This window comes from Rhipicephalus microplus, chromosome 6, assembly GCF_043290135.1.
Source record: "Rhipicephalus microplus isolate Deutch F79 chromosome 6, USDA_Rmic, whole genome shotgun sequence".
In the NCBI taxonomy this organism is placed as follows: Eukaryota; Metazoa; Arthropoda; class Arachnida; order Ixodida; family Ixodidae; genus Rhipicephalus; species Rhipicephalus microplus.
Genome location: NC_134705.1, coordinates 167,400,198 through 167,422,851, shown reverse-complemented (window position 1 = coordinate 167,422,851; position 22,654 = coordinate 167,400,198). Strand labels below are relative to the sequence as shown.

The following is a 22,654-nucleotide window of genomic DNA, read 5'->3' as shown; positions in this document are numbered from 1 at the left end:
CAGGCACGTCGCCAACACCAGCTTCTAAGGGGACCGACAACCAACCAGAACATGAAATAATATGACTTCACTGGTTAAACTATTGTGCATTGCATCGACTCAAACCAAACTTGATTTTTTCGTGAGAGGTCAGTTTTCATTTTTATGGATTTTAATAAAAGCCGCTAAAATATATTTTCGGAGACATGAATGAATCAATGTACCCGGACAGGTTACCGTTAATGGCTTTATGTGGTTGATGATTTTTCATGCATTAAAATAATACTAGTTTTTTTGCATTGCAAGATATTAGGATCACCTTACTTTTAGGTCTGGCAGTCCGATACATCCCATTTCCCATGGGTTGAGTGCACTCCCAAGAGACTATGAACTTCTTTCTGCTGAGCACCAGGCTAAAAACGCGCTTGCACCTATTTAAAGAGTAGGTGCCTTCAGGTAGCAATTCTCTGCCTTTCACAGCAATGGTGGATGCTTCACTCTTTCACCAAGGCGGTGGTGGGTTAATGTGCACCCAGGGACCTTTGCGAAGCCTTATGGGACCGTCTTTCGAGTCGAGTACCCATGAACAACCGAGCAGCAGATCAGTGTATTCCTCTAACCATTGGGAAACACCGGTGGGTTCCAGGTCGGCACTGGGAATCAAACCCGGCACCTCACACATTCATAAGCAGATGCTGTAACCATGTAGCAACCGCTGTGGTCACGCAGGCCTGCATTTATTATGCATTCAAGTGGCACCTTCGCGTGATTTATTCTATGCATGTCATCGCGTCTGTCTGTCCATCCGTCCGTCAACTATAAAAAAGCCACTAACACTTTCTAGGGACATTTCTTGCAAGGAAATATACCCAAACGTCCTCTAGTGAGCAATTCTAAAACTAACTAGAACTGGCGACATACTAGTAATACTACTACTACCGAGGAGGGAACAACCCACACGCTATGGAGCTTCATCCCTAAAAAAGACCATGGCGCAGTCTGTTGTTGCGAACCGAGATGTCATGGCTTTGACCGCTGACAGAAAGCTTTTTTTATTGTGAAAGCAATTATATGGACACTCTCGACTGAATTTCACCAATGGCGCCGATGTCATGCAACGTATATATATATATATATATATATATATATATATATATATATATATATATATATATATATGTGTGTGTGTGTGTGTGTGTGTGTGTGTGTGTGTGTGTGTGTATAAAAATCAAAAAAGAAAAAAAATCCAGAAAGGAAGCGTTCTGGCTCGCAGAATCGCACGTGGAACCTCTGCGCCGTGAAAGTGAGGCATTACCCACTAAGCCACCCCAGAAAACGTTCTTTACCGTTCAAACGGTAAGCTATTTATATCTACCACTAACCGCTGCTGTGTTTTCGGCATTACCAGAAAGGTGGCCCAATGAGTGCACGTCGTCACACCTCGCAGCGGCACCCGCTCTAATCTCCTACGTGTACTTTGCACGGCTTAGAGAAGGGGAGCTACGCTCCCTCGCGCACCCTTATCTCGCGGTGGCGAGGAGGGAAGGATCGTACGCCTTGGCTGGCCATGGGTTTCGCGTGGAACGATTCTGCTGTGGTTAACGGGCGCACAAAGGTGACTGCAATCATTGCAGTCTCCGTTCACGAAAAGGGCGCGCGTTTCAGACTCAGTGAAGTAACAAAGAAGACACTTATTCACATGCATCCGCACCTGTGAGTACGTCTTATGCGTAATTTGTGCGCGAGAAATGCGGGGCACGCTTCGATCTACTTTCCATTCTGCGCGGGACCTTTCAAATTGTTGCTACCACGTTCATTGCTTCACCTTTGCGGGAAAGATTTTACTTTTTTGTAATCTGATCATGCATATTTTGACGTCACTTCCGGGTGAAAATATGTCCCTGAAGTCTTTGCAGACCCCAGCATAAAACAATTACGCGTTAAAAATGATCAAATGTTGTCACATTTATAGCAGAAGGTTTTCCTTCCCAAAACTCATAGATATCTTTACGTGGCCCCATCTCTGCCACTGGTGATTTTACTCTGTGTGAATTGAATAACAAATAAGAGAAAAGTAAACATGAATCTTAAAAGTTATGTCGCTATCAGCAAAAGCTCCCAAATTTACCTAACAGAGGCCTACTGAAATGTTTTCGTACATTTGAAGTGTTCCACTGCGAAACACGTGGTGTATCACGAAACTTAATTTCTACATTCTCGATACACGTCGGACTACATTGCAACTATCTTGGAAGAGGACACGCTTAGCAGTGCCACCCTTTACCAGAATGTCCGGGTGGATAGCTTCTCTATAGATCATGGAGTTCGTTTTGACAACTATATTATTTCATCAGGCACTATGTCTTGCACACTTTCTATGCAGTTCAGCCTGGGTTTCACTGCCATTGGTAAGAGGAGGTTACATACACATATTCTTAAAACCTGTTCACAAACAAAGCGTGGTAACTAGTTACATTTTTTCAAGGCACAGACATGTCAAAGAACTGCCTGTTCTGCTCATTCGTAGAGTATATTTACAAGCTACAACATCAGAGGTGATGAGAAGCTAATAATAACCTATCACACAAGGCCCCTATGAGTGCAGGAACAAGGTGTTACGCTCACTTAGAGGTGTAAGTGGGAATGGAAGCATGGGGACGTGATCAAAGGTCTCGTAAGCAATTATTTCCTCTTTTATTTTGCGCTTTCCTAGCCTTTCACACTGGTGTAGGCGAAGTTTTCGAAAGCCTGAAAAATAAATACAACGGTAATGGGCAAATGATGCTCCAATTTATAAGTACCATGTCAATTTGAAATATTCGTGTTCCTAAGGAATGTCAGTTCAGAATGTGTTCATCCCAATGACCATTGGAACCTGTACGACAGAATAGTCTTATCCGTCTTCTCCATCCTGCGCTCCTTTTATGTCCTGAAATGGAAAAAGAAGTCTATAAAACCCACCAAAAGCTTGAAATCTCAACATTTATCAATACTTCATCGCCTTAAGACTTCATCGCCTTAAGAGCCTATCTCCTGCCCATAAAGGAATATGGTAAGGTAAAATTCCCATATGGCGCTTCAAGAGCAAAAAGGGGCCGTCGGGCTCAAGAGTGTCAACACAGGTGATGCGAAGAATAGTCATCACGTGGCGACGCTTGTGGGACGATTTATGACATGAAGTTCCACGATCCTGTCATCAAAAAACTTCGTCACTTTGTAAAGAGTACCTGAATCCCAAAGGCACTGCTAAACAAGGTGAGGTGCTGAATATAATGTCCAGTGTGAACAATCCTGTATGCAGTGCGAAGCCACGTTAAGTGCAGAAGTGTTTTGTCATTGGCAGGGGAAGAGGATTTTTACCAAAAAATTGCACAAATTTCCCCTTTACGTCGTCTTGTCAAATTTATGATGCAGTATGGGCATTTTTTTCGGCATATAACCTAATATATGACCCGGATAGATTCTGACCCGGATAGATTCTAACCCGGATAGATTCTGGCGGTACTTGAGCGATGCGCACAAAACACCGACCGAGATATCAGTAAATGGCTGTATTGTTAACGATCCAGTCAAAATAGCAAACCAATTCAATCAGTATTTTCACTCAGTATTCACTCAGGGAGATCATGCTGACACAAACATTATTTCTCTGTCTACTATATCTGCCGATTTCATAACTGTCGAAGGTGTCCTTTCACTGTTACTGAATGTTAAGACTAAATCTTCCGATAGTCCCGACAGCATACCTAATGCATTTTTGCAACGTTACGCCGAACCTATTGCGCATGTCTTCACCCATATTTTTCGTCTTTCGTTTCATTATTCAATTCTTCCCGATGATTGGCAAACGGCATGTGTTATTCCCGTATTTAAAAAAGGTGATCGCCTAAATGTTGAAAACTGCCGGCCAATATCATTAACTTCCGGTCCTTGTAAACCTCTTGAGCATAACATCACGCATTACATAATGTCATTTCTTGAAGAAAACAGTATTTTGACTCCTTTCCAGCATGGTTTTAGGAAGGGCCTCTCGACTACCACTCAACTTGTCACCACAATTCACGACTTCACAATAGCACTTGATAAGGGCGAAGAAATAGACGCCATCTTCTTAAATTTTGGAAAAGCTTTCGACTGTGTTTGCCATAGTAAATTACTCACCAAACTTTCAAAATTTGGCCTACCCATTACTGTAATTAATTGGATCCGCTCCTACCTTACCAGCCGCAAACAGTTTGTCCAGGTCGAGGGCTGCTCCTCAGGGGTTCTACTTGTAACCTCGGGATTTCCACAAGGCAGTGTCCTTGGCCCTGTCTTGTTTCTCATCTTTATCAATGACATCGTTTCATCAGTTGACACCTCCGCCATAAGCCTAAAGCTTTTTGCAGATGACTGCATTCCTTACAAGCCAATTAAAAGTGAAAGGGACCAAGAGTGCTTGAAGAACAACCTAAATTCTCTCTCTGATTGGTGCCATACCTGGTCCATGGGGTAAACATTAGTAAATCGGTCTATATGCGTATCTCAAATAAAATTACCCCTTTGGCATCACGCTACACCTTAAATATTAATCCGTTGTTTGAAGTGAGCAATTTTAAATACTTGGGAGTCAATATTACCAATCGACTGTCGTGGAGTAACCACATTGACGACGCTTGTTCCTCCGCCTCTAGAAAACTAGGGTTTCTTAGACACATACTAAAAAACGCGCCAACTCAGATCAAACTTCTTGCATATAATACATTTATTCGGCCCCGTCTAGAGTACGCATGCGTAGCCTGGGACCCGTATTTTAAAAAGGATGTTTATAAACTTGAAACGGTCCAGAGGAGAGCGGTAAGATTCATCTATAATGCCTATCACAATCTTGATTCACCTTCATCACTTATGGCTACTAACAACATTCCGCTCTTGAAACTGCGTAGAACTATCGCAAGACTCAAGTTTCTTTTCCTGCTTCGTAATCATCAGTTTAATATCGATCCCAGTAAATACATCTCTCCCTCTTCTTCAAGAAAAACCAGGCATGCTCACAATCATGATCTGACACCTAACCTTGCACGTACTAACCATTTCAAACATTCCTTCTTTCTGAGAACCATTAGCGAATGGAATGCAAAGCCTTCAAATGTTTTTCCTGAACGTGGCATTCCCGACTTTTAAAACTACATGCATCTTTTGTGTAATCAACACTGTTGATATATAAATGAATGCTAGATTACCTCATCTTATTATTTCAACTGTGTAGCTTTACTTTTTTGTGCTTGAAACTGTTTCTAGAAGTTTGTTCGCTTTTTTTTCTAGATATGTATAACTAAGCATCCTATTTAGTATGTCTTGTTTTTCAGTAGCTTTGTGTATTCTAACTTGCTGTATAACTTGTTCGCTTTTTTCGCTATGCTCCCTTTTTGTGCCCCTCCTGCTTGGTCTACGGACTGCAGTATGTAATAAATAAAACTAAAATAATACTCGGCTTATTTCATAGAGAGAGACCATACTTACCGTTCATTTCAACTGTGATGCCTTAGAATGGTACCCAGAAGAGACCCAATAGCTATTCATTGCTGCCGCGAAATCGTGAGAAGTGTGAGAGGTTAAACAGAAACGAACGCTTTACCATCCTCGCATGACAAAAAGGCGCGTCCCCACCCCCCAACCTCCGCCCAAATAACGTCATCAACAGCAACGTCAAAAAGCAAACTTGGTCAAATTATTTCATCAGTGCACGCAAACAAGCGTCGCATAAACCACGCCAGTTAATTCCGCTACTTATAGAAGCAAATAAAATCGAATGATGGCTGCAAAAAAAAAATTCGGCAGATTCCACGTACCTGGAAATCGACGTTATGCGAAGCATGCTGAGAGAAAGTGACTGTTTTTCAATTTTTATCGAGCGACACGTCATGAAATGACGCTAAATATATGTACGAATTTGGCACGCACAGACATATGTTGAAGAGCTTCAGATGTTTACATATAACCAGTTGCACTTGCCCAACGATGCCAACTGAAACATTCGTTTTAGCAACACCAGAAGCTCATACGAAGCGCTGACGATCGCGAAGTTGCAGGCCCTGGACACTGCTACATAAATCAACTTCACCGCATGGCAACTGACCGCAATTGACGTTAAACCGTGCAACGGCTGTATTAAAGGAACACATATGTAATGTTAATAAAATTAGGTAGGCAGTACGGCAACCACAATTTACGTTACACGACAATGAGCGTCTACTTGAAAAGTAGTTCCGAGACCTGGCGTAGCTCTGCTATAAAATGCTTCATTGCCACGCAGAATGCATGGGCTCGATTCCAGCTGGGATCATGACATTCTTTAAATTCGTCGGGTCAACGCTACTGTTGTCGGGTGTTGAACGCTCATGCATTCAAATTGCCTATGTGTGTTCTCGTCATTCCTGAATAGATGCAAAGTGTCAGTCACCTGTTGCACATACCCGCCCATGGGTATGTGCCACTGTCTGGCGGGAAGTGTTTGACGACGTACGTGACGAGATTGTGACATTAATGATGTCTTGACCAGCACGTCATATTCGTCAAACCATCTTAGCCTCCCATGCTGATTTTGGTTCACGCCAAGTCAAAGGAGTGACCACGAGAGCACCCAAACGTAAGCGGCTACATAGATAGATAGATAGATAGATAGATAGATAGATAGATAGATAGATAGATAGATAGATAGATAGATAGATAGATAGATAGATAGATAGATAGATAGATAGATAGATAGATAGATAGATAGATAGATAGATAGATAGATAGATAGATAGATAGATAGATAGATAGATAGATAGATAGATAGATAGATAGATAGATAGATAGATAGATAGATAGATAGACTCAAAATCGCCGTAGTTCGCAAGAAAATGTTTCGCATTTCATACTGAACAGGTTGTCGCACACTGACAATTAAAGGGACCAGCAACCGAATTTTTTCGTCACAATTTTTCCCCCCCGACAGGAAGATTACCCCTCTTAGTGTGCGTAGCTGCAGTAGTTAATGCTAAGATCACGTAGTTATTTCATGAGCAGCATTTTTCTATCTGGATGGCTCGGAACGCGGATGTCCCTTTTTGTCCGGTGACGCTGAGAGTCGACAGTGATGCCAGTAGCCTTTCTTGCAACTCATGGATACTCTCCTTGTTCTGCTTTCGCAGGAGTTCCTGTAACTGTGCTTAACCCCGTTTCATCTGAGCTTTGCATATATTTTTAATACAACAACAAGCCGTTACATTGAGACGATGTGGCTTTATACAGTTTCCCTGTATTACTACCACATGGAGTTCGCCTGCGCGCAAGGTTGATGCGCCAAGCTTGTGAATGGCCTGTTCCGTCATCGTTGCTGTCTAGACACACGAGCCAAGCCAAGTCGCCGGAAACGTCACTGCGCACATGCGCGGCCATGCCGAATTGCAGTACACGTAATTTCTGAGACGAAGGGGGGATAGAAAAACTACGTCGCTCCAAAATCTTAGGCACCTGGAAACTGTGTTTACGGCTTCATGAGAACGCAGAAACGTTGCTCAAGAAGCGCTTATGGGCATGCGACGATTACGTCATGCGAAGGCAGCGCCGCTATAATGCGTACAACTAACGCAGGCCTATTAGTACATTGTCGTGCAATAAAATTTTTTACTACACAGAAGCAATCAATATTTGAATACTAACAAAAAAATGTTTACCACGTACTCTACTCTACGGTCACTTGACAGAGTACATGAAATAATTTAAGTTTTTGCCACCAGGTGGCCCCACAGTCCAGTTTTAACAATTTTAAATGAAGAATAAAAAGAAAACTTCACTTTCCACGAAGAAAACGGGGTTGCTTTTAGACATTCAGAGAGACAATTTTTACATCTGTACAGTCATCCGATTTTACATTCTGGGCAGTTGTCGGTTACACTAGGTTCATGCAGCGCTAATAGGACGAAATGTTTCCTAAAAGGCGACGTAATCCCACTCACTTTACAACGCTGTTCTGGGCATTCATATCACTGAAACAACTGAACTACAGACTCGTATGGCATGCGACAGTGTCGAAATTATTAAGACATAAATCACAACAGATTTGTCTAATTTGCATATTTATGCTGTTCAATTGATTTGATTTGTGGGGTTTAACGTCTCAAAACCACTATATGATTATGAGAGACGCCGTAATGGAGGGCTCCGAAAATTTCGACCACCTGGGGTTCTTTAACGTGCACCCAAATCTGAGTACACGGGCCTACAACATTTCCGCCTCCATCGGAAATGCAGCCGCCACAGCCGGGATTTGATCCCGCGACCTGCGGGTCAGCAGCCGAGTACCTTAGCCACTAGACCACCGTGGCGGGGCTGCTGTTCAATTCACAGTCCACATTAACCGTAATTGTTGAACCCCGTATTCTCATCGAGAAAAGCCACCGTTATTAAGCACCAACTCCACTCTACCTATAGCTCTACACCTCCAGCTGCGCACCAACAGACAGCTAGTTCTACACAACCTGGTACGAGCCAGAAAAGTGATAGGTTCGTGAATGTGGCGTCCAAGCCCAGCCGAGGTCATGAGCGTTAATTTGCACAGTGGTTACATTACTTCTTACTGTAGTCACGTGACTTTTGAGCAAACAAAAATCATAGGGACCCACGTGCGTTCAGTTAAAACGACTAGATGGCGAAAGTCAGCTTCTCCTTCACAATGTATTGATGCGGCCGTGCCCCACTTCATAATCTTTCTCCATCTAGCGTCGTTGCACACAGCGCAAGCTAAAATATTCATACCTAATGTTGAATTGCCTCCATGACTTTACCATATTCCACCAAGTTACAATGTCATGTCATGAAATAATTTGATGTGACGTCACACGACGTCACGTTGCATTGATTGATTGATTTGTGGGGTTTAACGTCCCAAAACCACTATATGATTATGAGAGACGCCGTAGTGGAGGGCTCCGGAAATTTAGACCACCTGGGGTTCTTTAACGTGCACCCAAATCTGAGTACACGGGCCTACAACATTTCCGCCTCCATCGGAAATGCAGCCGCCGCAGCCGGGAATCCAACCCGCGACCTGCGGGTCAGCAGCCGAGTACCTTAGCCACTAGACCACTGCGGCGGGGCATTTTTGCATTGAGATTATGATGAATTCTTAATGAAGTCGCCATTTTTTTGTGAGGACGTCATTGAATCATTACTTTTTAAGACTTGTTCACGACGCCAACATCAGCCAAAAGTGTTGCTTAGTGTTGCTTGGTGTACCATCTCAGGTTTTCACAATAAAACCTAAGAAACACTTGTGAGCCGGCGTGCCTGCTTTGTATTCATGGTCTTTGCCCCGCTCAAGCTCGAAGCACACGTGTACGAAGGCACGCATCGTGAATACCCGCAAAGCTCGTCAAAGAGTTAGTCAATCTGAAGCTAGTCGGTCAGAAGAAAAGTCTGTGCAATTGAATTCAACGTGAAATATAAAAAAATGCTGAAAAGGGATTCACCTGTTATTCAGCGATGTTCACATGCACGTGCAAGCAAGGGCAAGTATTCTAAACGTGCAGCCTCTTTTGCGTACTTGACAAAAAATGAAACCTTTATTATTGGAGCAGTGGTGCCCTAATCCCTGTCTTTGCCTCTCTCTCATCCTAATAGGATTCCTACTCATCGTCAACTTTCTTTCCCGCCTTCTTGCTGTACAATACAAAAAATACCGATTTTACGCAGGACTGTGTCATACACGGCTCTACCAGGGGGCGCCGTACATCACCATGCTAAGTTTTACCTTCTACGTGCTCCTTTTTCTCTTACTTTCACTTCCGTTTCTCGCATCCTCACTCCACAACACTATATATACATGGCTTTGCTATAGCACACTATTTTGCTTCTTCGACGCCATACTTGGCTATATATACCCAGCAATACCTGTGTTTCGGCAAGTTGGTCCACACTTAATGCGAAACAAATGAGCGCCAACAAATGGAGGCTTGAACTAAAGACAAAGAGTACAGGTTACTGAGCCTTGTGCTCAGTACACCGTAGCTCATCAGCACAAAGTGGAGGCACATCGCTTTTCAAAATGCTAGGCCATCTACCTGAAATATTATACTCCCTAATTGCCACATTATATGCTTCACTTGTCAAGTACGACTGCAGTTTTTTGATAAACAATCTCACTGTTATGAATCGAATTAAATAATCGCTGCTTGAACTTGTAAAGCATCAATCATATCTTTAGTCTCGGACTGAGGTAAGCGAAATTGTTGTTTTCCCTAACTTCACCTCCACAATAATTGTGTTTTATATTATGGTATAGAAAACTGCAAAAGTAAAACACTAGTTTTATAGGTTTAAGTACTGCCTGCTTAAACATTTGGACCACTTACGTAGCCAGGAGGTCTATTGGTGCAAGCCTGCGTTGAGAATGCCTACTTACTCATGCACACCTTCATGCAGCGCTTGCATTTCCAAAATACGCCACCTTTACTCCAGCACGCTGGCAAACTGATTGGTACGCAGGTATCTGTATCAGGACGATAAAACCACATCCGAGGGAAATGATGCCCGGCGCAGTGTGTTTTATCTGGTTTGAAAAGGCATCTTTCGCGTAGTGCTGGAACAAGAGAGCAGTTGTGTTTAGCTTGATTAACGGTGCACAAATATTCGTTTTCAGTTTACTGATTCATAAGGAAATATGCAGCTTCTGCATAAAACAGTACATAGACAGCCGCTATTATAGCAGTCAATCGCTCCGCGAACACCTGATCTCATCTCGACGCAGAAAATAGTGCAGTGCCAACTTTTTAAATGTTTCTTGCTCTTTTGTCGCCACAATAGTGCACCTTGTGCTGCGTTATTTTCACTTGTGGACCTCTTCCGGCAGGAATACCTGTTGAAATAAGTGTATGCGAGGGTCTTTCATCTGAATCACGTTCCGCTTCTTCGTCGTCTGAATACATCAAACAGCAGGCTGTTGCGCTTGTTTCGTCGAATATAAATTCATCATGTGGTACTCAAAAAGGTAAATAATGTCTCTGCATGCACCACAAAACTGAAATGATCTGCATGAAGCCTCTGTTATGGCACCACCTAACTAGAAAATGCCGTTTTTACATGTCTCACAATAACGCTATTGGAAACACTATCCAATTCTCAAATTTAGGCTCTCTCGCGTGACCATTGTGCGGATGGCTTAGATGCTGAGCCAACAGCTTGTTTCTGTTTTGTTTTTTTGTCACTGTAATATTTCGTTCGCAATATTGCCCACTAGCTTTTAAACCCCAAACAATTACTTGAAACCGTTTTTGTTTCTGTATGATTGTTTAAGAAAGTGGATTTACAATCATTTCTAATATTTACAGCTTGATGGTAAGAGAATTAATCAAAATGTCTTACCGTAGTAGGCTATTGTACGGATCATCAGACAAGCCAAAATCGCAGATAGAAAAAGTCTCATTCGGGCTAGGTGTTGTCTCCTTGTTAAAGCATTTCAAGAGAGCTATATTGCTGCAATTTTGTGCTGATGTCCAACCGCTCGTCGACGAGGCTCTTTTCCATTGCCCCATTCTACAGCATACAGAGCACCTGTTCAACGCATGGAGTACTATTGTGGCAGGTGAAAGACTGACTTACATAAAGATGGGACAACTGGTGGGCGCACTGCTATTTTGAGCCTTCTCTAGAAAACAATGATTAGTGAGTCCTCAGGAGCAGGTCCCTGAATCTTTCGTATTCGAAACCACTATTCTTTCTTCTAATACATGCCATATCTTGCTGACTCAAATGCTAGCAAAACACATGCAGTCCGTACGGCAACATGAAAAGCTTACGTACATTTTAAACAAATGTTTTAACATATCGCAGCTATTGCACACTCGTCCTTACGTTTTATGCTGTGCGTATAACTTTATTTGAATTCTTTTGATAGAGTTGTTAGTATTCAATACAGGTAACTTTCTTCTTCACAATATGTTTTAACAAGACGATGTAAATTTTTAAAAAGTGAAATCGGGCAGGCATAAAATGATTACGGAGAATAAGGCATATGTATTCGTTGTTGCTGAGAGCTGATTTTTTTTTCGAAAGGCGTATCCGAGAGTATGACACAATTTCATATGAATACATATAATTATGAAACTAAAACACGGACAAAAATTTTCAGCGGGGCCGTTATTAATTTTCTAAAGACGCCTCGAAGATGACAGCCACCTTTTAAAACGACTCTGTTCTTAGCCGAGTATTACACATCTCAGTTCCTCTACGCATCGGTGTATTAGTGGCTGCGGTGCTCTTCTAATGAACAAAAGGTCGCGGGTTCGATTCTGGCCACGGCAGTCGCACTACGGCGGAGGCGGAATGGTAGAGGACTGTGTACTGTGAGATTGTCAGTGCACGTCAAAGGACAACAGGTGGTCGAAATTTCCGGAACTCTGCACTGTACGGCGTCTCTCATATTCGCATCGTAGATTAGGGAAGTGACACACCACATATTATTGTTATATTTCGAGACCGTCGTACATCGGAAACAGGCATTTGCCACTCCTCTCGACTTCCAACTCATAACTACTTCGCTACTACACTCCCGCCGCTGTAGCCGCTTCATTTCACTTCATTTACACTTCATTCCACTTCATTCAACCCACTCTAGACGAGTGCTGAAATTATCACTAACACATTTATTGCACCAAACACTAGTCTTTATAGTGCACTAAACCACGCACTGCTTTCTTGTGTGTAAGTAGACTTTGTTAGTTTGTTGTTGTACATTTTTGCGTTGTGTTTCCCCAGCTTACCCAATAGCTTCACTGTTTCATCAGTGCCAATTCCAATGGAAAGACGGGGAGAGTTACCCTCTATTTTGGGGTAAGAATTTTTTCATTCTAATAAAGAAAATCATTCCAGCTTTTCTCTTCCCGCACGTGCGTTCAAGAAAAAAGGCGAGCGAACTTTGTTAGGGTATGTCAGTAAAGCTCCCTATATTGAATTAACTAGAGTTTGCAAGCAATCGAACAAGTATTTGCTTCCTTCCAAAACATGTGTATTCGTTCGCATTCTTTCTCGTGTCAACATCATCTGACCTTCACTCATTTTAGAACGTATTTCTAGCTCGCTATGTTTAAGGCATTCATGCGCTTGGATCTTATTGTAATACTATGAAATAATATCATGCGGCATGTTTATTTTATTTGTTTTTCACACGAATATATGCTGACGCTCATATAGATCACTTTGGTAGGCACCGCACATGTGTCGTTTACGGTGCTTGAACAATCTCCTCATTTCTTTTAAAGCCGTACTAATAAAGCCTTACGAAGCACCGTTTTCTCGTATGCCGACAGCTGAGTGTCGTGCCGTTGCCGATACGACACGTTCTTTTGTTCTCTACCTTACACTTATCATTACTATTATACGAGGTTTCTCTGTGCAACAAAAGATTTTTTTCACGAGCCTCGTAAACTCGAATGACGTTCCCATAACGTCTATTCTGTTATTTTACGTATATTTAAGGCAAGAAATCAAACCCGGTTTATACTGCATCGTCGAAACTGTATAATCTGGTAACCACACACCATCTACCACAAAAGGTAAGTTTTCAAAGAATTAACATACAGTCGCCCCCTTCCAAACACACAAATATTCGTGTGATTTCGTTCACCCGTGGTGCAAAATCAAGAAGCCAGAATGAGTAAATGAATAAACTTCATTCAACGTCCGGCAGTTACCTTCAGGTGAAGTGGAGAGAAGAGGGTATTAACCCCTGTCCCTTCCCACCCTCCGTCGAAAATCGTGACCATGCCTGAGGTGACCCCTTGAAGTCCTTGGAGCCGGGCGGCATCTTCGGCTTGCCGGTCAGCCCAGAGCAGGTCGCCCAGAAGTTTCATTTTATTAGGTAGATGTCTGTGTGTATTTTCGCAAGCCGAGAGTGTGTCTGTATCCTACAGTATTTATTTCTGCATACATTTTTGTTTTTAGGGCAAATTGGTAAACACATCGTAAAGAATCGTCTATATTTAATGTGAACCATGCTCACAGTTTGGTGCCGCATACTTTTTTTATGAACCTGGTTTTTTCTAATCCTCGCTTAGTTTCTGCAACAAAAGAGGAATGTAGAAATGTCAGTTTCACTTCAATAAAGAACCAACTAAAGTGACAGGAAAGAAATGAATGTTATTTGAACTAAAACTTGAAGCTGATTCTTCGTAATTGTGATCTCGAATAAATCTACAAAAGGCTGGTGCAATCGGTACAAGACAATACAGCTGCACTAGGGAGAGCTACGGCTTTCGCACATATTCCTCGCGTTGAGAGCACAACACTTGAAGGATAGCATCTCGCACGATCTGTTGATCTCAGCGAGATCTGTTCCGTGCATTGCTCACAGTCTTCGTGCGTTAAAGCGAGCACATCAAAACAAAACTCGTGGTAATATGATGTATTTATTAAGTTGTGGCTAAGGAAGAAGGGAGTGTTCAATCTTAGTGAGGGCCTCACCCGGGCAGCCCTAATGTCTTAGGTTAACGGGCGAGAGTTTATTGGTTAGCTGCCACATTGTGCACAGGTAACATGCCAGGTGACGTTTTCTGACAAAAATGGGGTTGCACTCTCACCACCTCGGCTAAGAGCGACGCTTGCAGGTTGGAATTGCATATTCAAGATACCTTACGAAGCTGATGCAAACGTGCCTCAAGTCTTTCTGCAGACGCTTGATTCTAAGTTTGCGGATTTGGACTCTCCCCCTCCCAACAAAAAACAAAAACAAAAAGGGAATTATTGATCTACTTAGTTGATTTGTGTTGACACCAGTAATGCTTGTTATGACGTCATCACTTGTTAAGCTTGTTCTAAAGTGTATTGGGTGCCATCCTAGATTTTGTTCACTAGAAACATGGAGTATATGTGTATCACATATACCGTAGCACGCAAACAAGATAAGCTCCAGAGGTTTGTATTCAAATAGTACTTACTGAGGCACATCCTCATGCACACATTGCACGTTAGAAAAGCTCCTGCTTTCCTGTTGCACACAGGAAAGCTAAATGATATGCATTTTTGTGAGTACGAGTCGAAATACCACCTCCTAATCGAATGTGAACCAGCACAGTTTCCTTCTTCTGGTTTAAAATAGCATCTGGGTGTAAGCCGTGTCCAGTCTGAAACAAAGGAAGCAATGCTGTATCCAAAGGAAGCGTTTGAGCGTGAATGCTTATGTGTATGCGCATAACGATTATACCTGCACCCGAACACAGAAAGGTTTTTCACCTCCGCTGTACAAAAGTAGGTTAGCTGACGCATGTTCGTTAGTATAGTTGCAGAGATGGCATTACTCGTACACTGCTGCGTGTGAAAAACTTACACAATAACAGAGGGGCGCACACAAAGTCCACACAGAGTCTCTTAACTCTTGTGTACGTCTTTTACTTGAAGACGTTTGCGAGTACTGGTAAACCAACACCTTTTAGTGAATACCCCTCTGCGGACATAGACAGAGAGTGGAGAAGCTCACAGTAGGTCAGAGTAAAGCGGCCTTTGAAAGTGATGCACAACATGAAGTCTGATTTTCATTTTTACTGAATAGATTTTCATTCTTAAAAAATATAGGAACTTGAGCATTCCAAACACGAGGGGCTGTTTTTTTCTTACTTTTTCTATCATTTGCTCAAATCGGCTTCGTTTTCTCTGCTTTTCTGCTGCTTTTGTGTTTCCTACCTATCAACCCCTATCTCGAATGTAAAAATATGAATTTTTTTAAAGAAATCGAATAGGCAATGAAAACATGCGGGCTAATATATAAATACTTGTACAGAGACGCCTTCAGTTATGAAGAAAGTTGTTGCCTCAAGCTCACGTCGAGGTGTTAACTATGTTGAAAATACTTGACATTTAGGTTTTGTATTTAGGTAGCAAGTAATTATAACAAAAACAGTGTCGCAATAGTGGCTGCTTCGGTATTTCTTACTATATATAAACATCTGTCAGCGAAAAGTTAATGACGCATATGCAGTCCAGAACAGCATAATAAACTCTCAGCTTTCTGCCTAACTTTCATCAATATTTCGAAACATCTGTGTAGTTCCTGCCAGAATCATGTGAATTATACAGGTAGTATAAAAACGTTCGCGTAGAATATTTTTTTTTACTTTGAATAGATGTGTTCATTGTGGCATAAGTGATACGCAAAGCAGCTAGCACAGCTTCTTTGAAGCTTATGTGTACACAGAGTGGCTTGCCAATTTTCCGGTAATATTGCCTATCGCTTAATTCTGTGCGTTTTCAGGAACGGCATATATTAGAGCTGATGAGGCGCCAGCTGAATGGCTCCCACACTTGACGACTACTGAATAACATTTTTTCTGGTGTGATGAACCTCACCATAACATGTTATCTTACCTATCCCTCCACCTATGCCCCTAGTTGGGGCTGACTGGGAGGGCGGCTCTACCAAACCAGGGTCATTCTTCTTGCCTGTGAAAGTAGAAAATGTGAGCCTTTAGTTGGTTCATTTTCATGTTCAAAAACTATTATTGCACCACATTTTTGTTAGTACACGTGCCTTAAAACTTATGTGCATTTAGTGGCCCTTAGAAATTTAGGAAAGTAACGCAAGTGCTAATGAGTTACGTAAAAAATTTTCACGCTGTCAACAACTCGCGTGTTTGTGCTGGGCATGCAAATGGAAACAATAACCAGTGCACGTGCTATCAGTATGAGCAATGCTATGTGCTCTTCTATCAGGAGTTAATGTTCTGAACAAAAATATTTTGAAGTTAGAAATTATTAATCTTTCTGGTTCAAACAGGAGATGTGAGTATGCAACAGTCACAACGTGCACTGTCAAAGTTACATGTCGCAAGGCTAAATTGCCGAAGTCAAGGGTTGAAATACTATTTAATGTCGAAAAAAATAAAAAAGGTGAATTAAAAGATACGATAACTCTGTTTCTGTAGCATATGCTTTCAAAACTATATCTACCCACGTGTAGTGTGATGTATATTTTAGAAAGCCGATTTTCGTAAAGCCAAATGTGAGGAAAACGCGGGCAACATATTTTTCATTTTGTTTCAATGTCCCCAGTTCGAACTTAATTCTAATAAACTTTCAAACGAAAAGAAATGATAAATACAATGTTGTTGAAGACGCACGAAGCTTCTATGCGGAACATTCCTCTGTAATATTTTTTGTGCCGGCTTGGCGTGTTGGTATTTTACGTTCCTTTTACGCTGAATATTGATTGTGACAGTAAAGAAGCAGGCAGTCAAATCAGTATCGATGGCATTATCGATTGTCCGCAAGAGTGGAACAGCTGTTACGGTGCTCGGTTGTGCCGGTCGCATTTATAGGGAGCGAAATGCTTTATGCTCGTTGAGTGGTGGAAGTAAGTGGGCGTTTCAGATCGCCCGATTGTTAGAATTTTCCAAGCCCTCATAGTCGTGCTACTTTTCTGCCTCCTAATTACGCATATGTTAATAATATATTTTTTCGGTGAATGGTTCTCATGAGAGAGAAAGGTAATAGCAACTTTTTTTATACTTCCTGCAAACCGGACTTTCGTGCACTTCAAATAACCATGATAACGTCGTGAATTATAGCATTCTCGGACATCAATATGAAGCCATATGTTATCCTGTAGCTTTTTTATCAATCTTGTTGTTTTTAGCCTTTGTAAGGCATACAAAGCTTTCGATTTAAACAGTTTACTCGGCCAGCATAAATAAGCATGGAGCAAAGTACGTAGCTAATATGCGCGGCTGCTTTAAACCATCGAAAATCTAGGTTCTTACCTTCATTGACACTATGGCTCCGGTTATCACTGCCACTGCCTTCTTCATTTTTCCTATGGCGATCAGCGTTTTCTGCAAAGTGAACGAGATTATTTTGCACTTTGTTTCTCAAAATAGGTGCATAAACATCCACTCAACATTTTTTTTCTTATTAACGTCATTTTCTTGTTCCAGACACTCTCCGGCGTAAGCTAAATCCGCATTTCATGCAGATAGCGAGAAGGATCCGTCAAATACCATGTCTTGCATTGATTTTTACAGTAAGATGCGCTGTTGTGTTGTAAAGTAGAGAAAAACTGAGCGCCATTTTGTATATCGAACTACTCAATGTTCTTAAAGTACATTCATTGGAAGAATTCACTGAAGATGGAGAAACTTCACTGAAGATGAAACTTCACTGAACATTCACTGAAGATGGAGAAACTGTTTGATTTGGGGCAGCGCTAAGTGCAAAGATCACGCAAGCTGGACAGGCTTGAATTTACACATTCTCGAGCTGCCAGCATTTCAGCAATTGTTCGCAAGGAAAACTACAACTGGAATCCCCACGTACGCTGTAAAGTGACTCAGTACCTTGTCACGTACTCTTCAAGCTATTTCTATCACTGATTTGTACTTTAATTATAAACACGAAATACAACAAACATATTGCAAACAATAAAATTCGTGCGACAAGTTAGAAGCATACTATAGCCAAATCTATGTTATTGTGAGCCACACGCGAAAAACACTCTATGCGCATGACGACGTGTCATTATCAGCATGAATGTGTTGTCACGTCTACTACCATGGCAACAAAGTAATTTGCCACTATTTTATATCACAGCAACAGTGATGAGAGGTGCTGAAAAGTTACTTTCTTTTTTCAAGTATAGCTCCGCGAAATAAAGGTACAGCTCCTTTTTGGCCTTACAGATTCCCAGCTGGCTACACAGTGTGGAAAACAGCTGTAGGACTCATTCACTTAGCCCCAGAAAACTTTCCACTCACAAGTTGTAGCGATTACACTTACCTCCGCATCTAAAAGCCTGTTACAATAACCAATAGTACTCAACAGTTCATTGTTCAAAATAAACCAGTTGTGAGTTTGCCCCCGTGTTGTTTGCCTCTTTTTCATTGTGTCCGTGTACGTGTTTGCGCAAAGAAGTCATGAACCAATAGTACTCCTTTTCTGCGCACTGAAGTGTACACAAAACGAGCTACATTTACTCCACCAGACAGTAGTTTTAACCTTCAACCACCTTACTGCCTTTTTCCCAGTGGCATACCATATATACCAAAAACGTGGAATGTCACGCTAGCCGGTGATTGCTGCATTTATTGCAATTTTCTCTAAGTGAGGCTGTACCAACCGTACGAACATTCCTTTTCTTGTGACATGCTTGAACATTAAGTTGCCCTTACTGATAGCGAAATATATTATTCATTTGCAAAAAAAAATCTGGATCGGGGAGCCTCGGAGTCCTACTGAGCCACATAACGCAGGTGAATATCAAGGCACTTAGGTCATTATTCCTCCGGTTTATGGCCTGTCGTTGTACCAAACATGGAGCAAGGTGGCTAAACACTTCTACGCTTTATGATAATACTTTCACACAGTTCTCAAGGAAAATGTGCCTCGCCAAAGGCCACATGATCAAGAGCCTCATTTTTTTACATATAAGTTGTCACAACTTTTCGGCAAGGGTCCACTAATAGCAATGACTTAAAAACAGTTTGATTCACTTTTTTTGCTAAAATTATAACTTCAACGCCCCAAGCGAAACGCTTTTGCTTACCATCTATACTACCACCTACACGACTGCTACGGTTATGAAGTTCATGTTATTGGACAGTTCATAACGATAGTAAATGTGCAATATTAGTTGGGAACCTAAAACAACAAAATGCTAATAATGACAAAATGTCGACATATATGTTTGCACAATAATGCAATATTTCACAAAACACTGAATTTTTATTGAGCAAACACATCCCTTGATGTACCTTGGTTCTTAATTTTTTTGTTTTTTCATAATAAAACATAATGAAACACCGTTTCATGCATGGCTCAAGGAAAAATTGCTTATTCCAAGTAGAGTTCAACTGAATAAGGCAATACGTTAACTGAATAAGGTGCCATCGAGAAGGGTGATAGATAGGCACTTTATCAGCACTTCGACTTACCTCCGCTTTCAGAAGGGTTGAGTCTCGAATTTCTTCGATTGTTATCTTCATCCTCCTGACTGTCATAACCTGTTTATTACAAAAGAATGCAGAGTTTTTTAACCGCACTATATTGCAAACTTGATCTCATTAAATTTCTCAGCCTTCATGCTCTAATGAATGTCTGTTTCCCTTTAAATGATACTTGACATAGTCAAGCTACTATAATAGATCAGTCGCCGAATGGAGATGGTGTTTAGAAACAATCTGTAATTACGTTTTTGAACAAGGGACAACCAAGGCCAGCATGCATCTATAATTAAAAAAAATTGTCTTCTTTCTACCTCCTACTAACTGATTCTGCTACTCTGGATTTCTCATATATCTCGCATATTCTACATTCAGACATACCAAGAGATATTTTTCCTCTATCAATGAGCATTGTGAAAACATCATTTTATTCTCCTCTCGCGCCGAGGGCTAGCTATATCTGGTTGCACCAAAATATAATACTTCATTTATTTCGAGACTGCGGATAATATTTTTCACTCCTGTACTCCTGACGAAGCCTTTTTCCTAGCACGAATATTCGCCCTCATGTTTTCTGCAGACAGGTTTGGAATAGTATAGGCACATGTACCAATTCAATAATAGTGGCAAGACGCCTATCATGCAGCAGTCATACCATATAGCATGTGTTTTGTTCATTTATGTGGCCATAAATTTTACCTATTTCAAAATGAGCACCCATGTGTTAGCAAATACTTCATTTAGATTATTCAATTGTGAGTAGGTATAATATTAGCCACCAATGAAAACAGCTTACTCTACTGGAGATTTCGAGTCGAAGCATATGATTATATATCGAGAAAAATCACCATAAGTTGCACACTTTTTAAACGTCATTTGTATACCACATCTGCTAATAGTATCCTCGTCAGCGGCAGCGTGTAACATTGCTCACATCAGCTGAGGATGCGCCTAACGCACCGCAAGTTTAATAAATGACTTTAAACACAATGTTCACACTCGTGCAGGCTTCTTGAAGGGACAACTAGTAGTCATTAAAAATCCTTGTTCTGCGCAGTGCTGCGGAGAATCACTTTGCTCGAGACCATACCATGTTTGAGGATCGTTCGACAAGCTGGGTTGCAGGATTAATGTGAGGAGTGCTCCAAACGACAAAAATAAGAACAAACAAAATCTGAATTCATTTCGTGGTTAATTATTATTTTTATGCTAGCATTGAATCGCAATGATGGAAGATATTTAATTACATGTTGATTCGCAGTAATTACTATACCCCCAGGACTCAACGCATTCATTCTTTTTCTTTATTAGAATGTAAAACTGGGTGCATTGAAATCATACCATGTTAACGTGATGCATATTTCCAAACAATGGATCATTATTCATGTTTGAAGGGTATATAGAAAAGGTATTGCCTATAGCTTCTGTAGATGATAGTATATTCACGCTCAGGTAGCTCAACCCTTAATGACTTTTTGTTTTTGCAAGGGTTCTGAGTATTGTGACCTTTTGAGTTAAAAATGGTACTAGACGCTTATTATATTCAGTGACAGATTCATGACATGACCGACACTAGTGCTGCACTTCGCGGAAGGCGAATTCATACAGTTACACTACACTGTCAATACATGCACTTACAATACATTGTAATCGCACCTTACAATAGTAACTTTACAATATATAACTTTGCAATAGTTTAAACAGTCATTGTACTTTACAATACAGCTGCTCATGTATGTCACCGCACTTGATTATTTGTGGTACTCGGTCTTGAGCATCAGCATATTTGCACAGTGCAAGCGTACGAGTAGTTGCGACGTAACTACAGAAGAAACAAGGACAGAAATAGCACTGCCGCACTTTTTCTGTCCTCGTCTCTTCTATAGCAGCGCTCTTTCTGTCTTTGTCTCTTCTGTAGTTACGTCATAACTACTCGTAGTCTTGCGCTGTGCAAATATGTTGATTCGCAATCACCAACTAGTCCGAGCGTCTGTCTAATCGGTCGTGGCCGTTTTAAAAAACATGTACATGATATCGACAAAATTACTGAATGGAGCACGTTGCTTTGAAATCGCACGGCACATTATCTAAATTGTCAACGAGTTTACGACAGTGTGTTGTCTGAATACTACTTTTCAGGTGTCGCTCGTGTGCAGAGCATTGCAGCACTTCCACTTGAGACGAACTCGCAACGTCACGATATAGATGCACAAAAAGCACACTCATTTTTCTTTGCAGGAACAACTTAGAGATTGGCTGTTTGTCTCATCAAGATGTGGTTGGATTAAAACTATCATAAATATGAAAAGCAACGCAAATGTCTGATTGATTGATATGTGGAGATTACCGTGCCAAAACCACCAGAGATACACCGTAGTGGACGGCTTTGGAAATTTCGACCACCAAGGGTTCTTTAACGTGCACCAAAATTTGAGCACACGTGCCTACATGATTTTTGCCTCCATCGAAAGTGCAGCTGCCGTAGCCAGCCCTTGATGCTGTGATCTGTGGGTCAGCAGCCGATTACATAGCCACTAGACCACCGCTGCGGGGCGCAAGTGTCTGAACAAAATCAGCAAACCTTCACAGACATTCTCAATACCAACAGTTCTTTGTGGCCTTTATCGAACGAGTTTCTCAAAGTATTCTTTATTCTAATGAGAAACTAACAACTTTGTCACCTATACTAATTAGTTGCGGTAGTATACTAATACTGACCCCACATGCGCATT

General features: G+C 41.4%; 1 protein-coding gene and 1 long non-coding RNA gene across 4 annotated transcripts in view; both read right to left on the bottom strand.

Annotated features, from left to right (window-relative positions):
- Nucleotides 1-2,651: 2,651 nt before the first annotated feature.
- On the bottom strand, nucleotides 2,652-11,814 carry LOC119167927 (uncharacterized). The gene is made up of 3 exons (XR_005109353.2): nucleotides 11,365-11,814; nucleotides 10,406-10,582; nucleotides 2,652-2,908 (listed from the first exon to the last, which is right to left on the bottom strand). It is a non-coding gene; the product is annotated as an uncharacterized LOC119167927 (long non-coding RNA).
- Nucleotides 11,815-13,892: 2,078 nt separating this feature from the next.
- Nucleotides 13,893-22,654, bottom strand: part of LOC142765641 (uncharacterized) — a 39,703-nt gene continuing 30,941 nt past the window's right edge. For all 3 annotated transcript variants that reach the window (XM_075866972.1, XM_075866973.1, XM_075866974.1), the window contains 5 exons: nucleotides 19,914-19,982; nucleotides 17,748-17,819; nucleotides 16,357-16,431; nucleotides 14,934-15,119; nucleotides 13,893-14,057 (listed from right to left, as the gene is read on the bottom strand). In XM_075866972.1, the coding sequence (XP_075723087.1) occupies nucleotides 13,996-14,057; nucleotides 14,934-15,119; nucleotides 16,357-16,431; nucleotides 17,748-17,819; nucleotides 19,914-19,982 (464 nt within the window). In that variant the 3' untranslated portion in view covers nucleotides 13,893-13,995. The remainder of the gene's footprint in view (nucleotides 14,058-14,933; nucleotides 15,120-16,356; nucleotides 16,432-17,747; nucleotides 17,820-19,913; nucleotides 19,983-22,654) is intronic.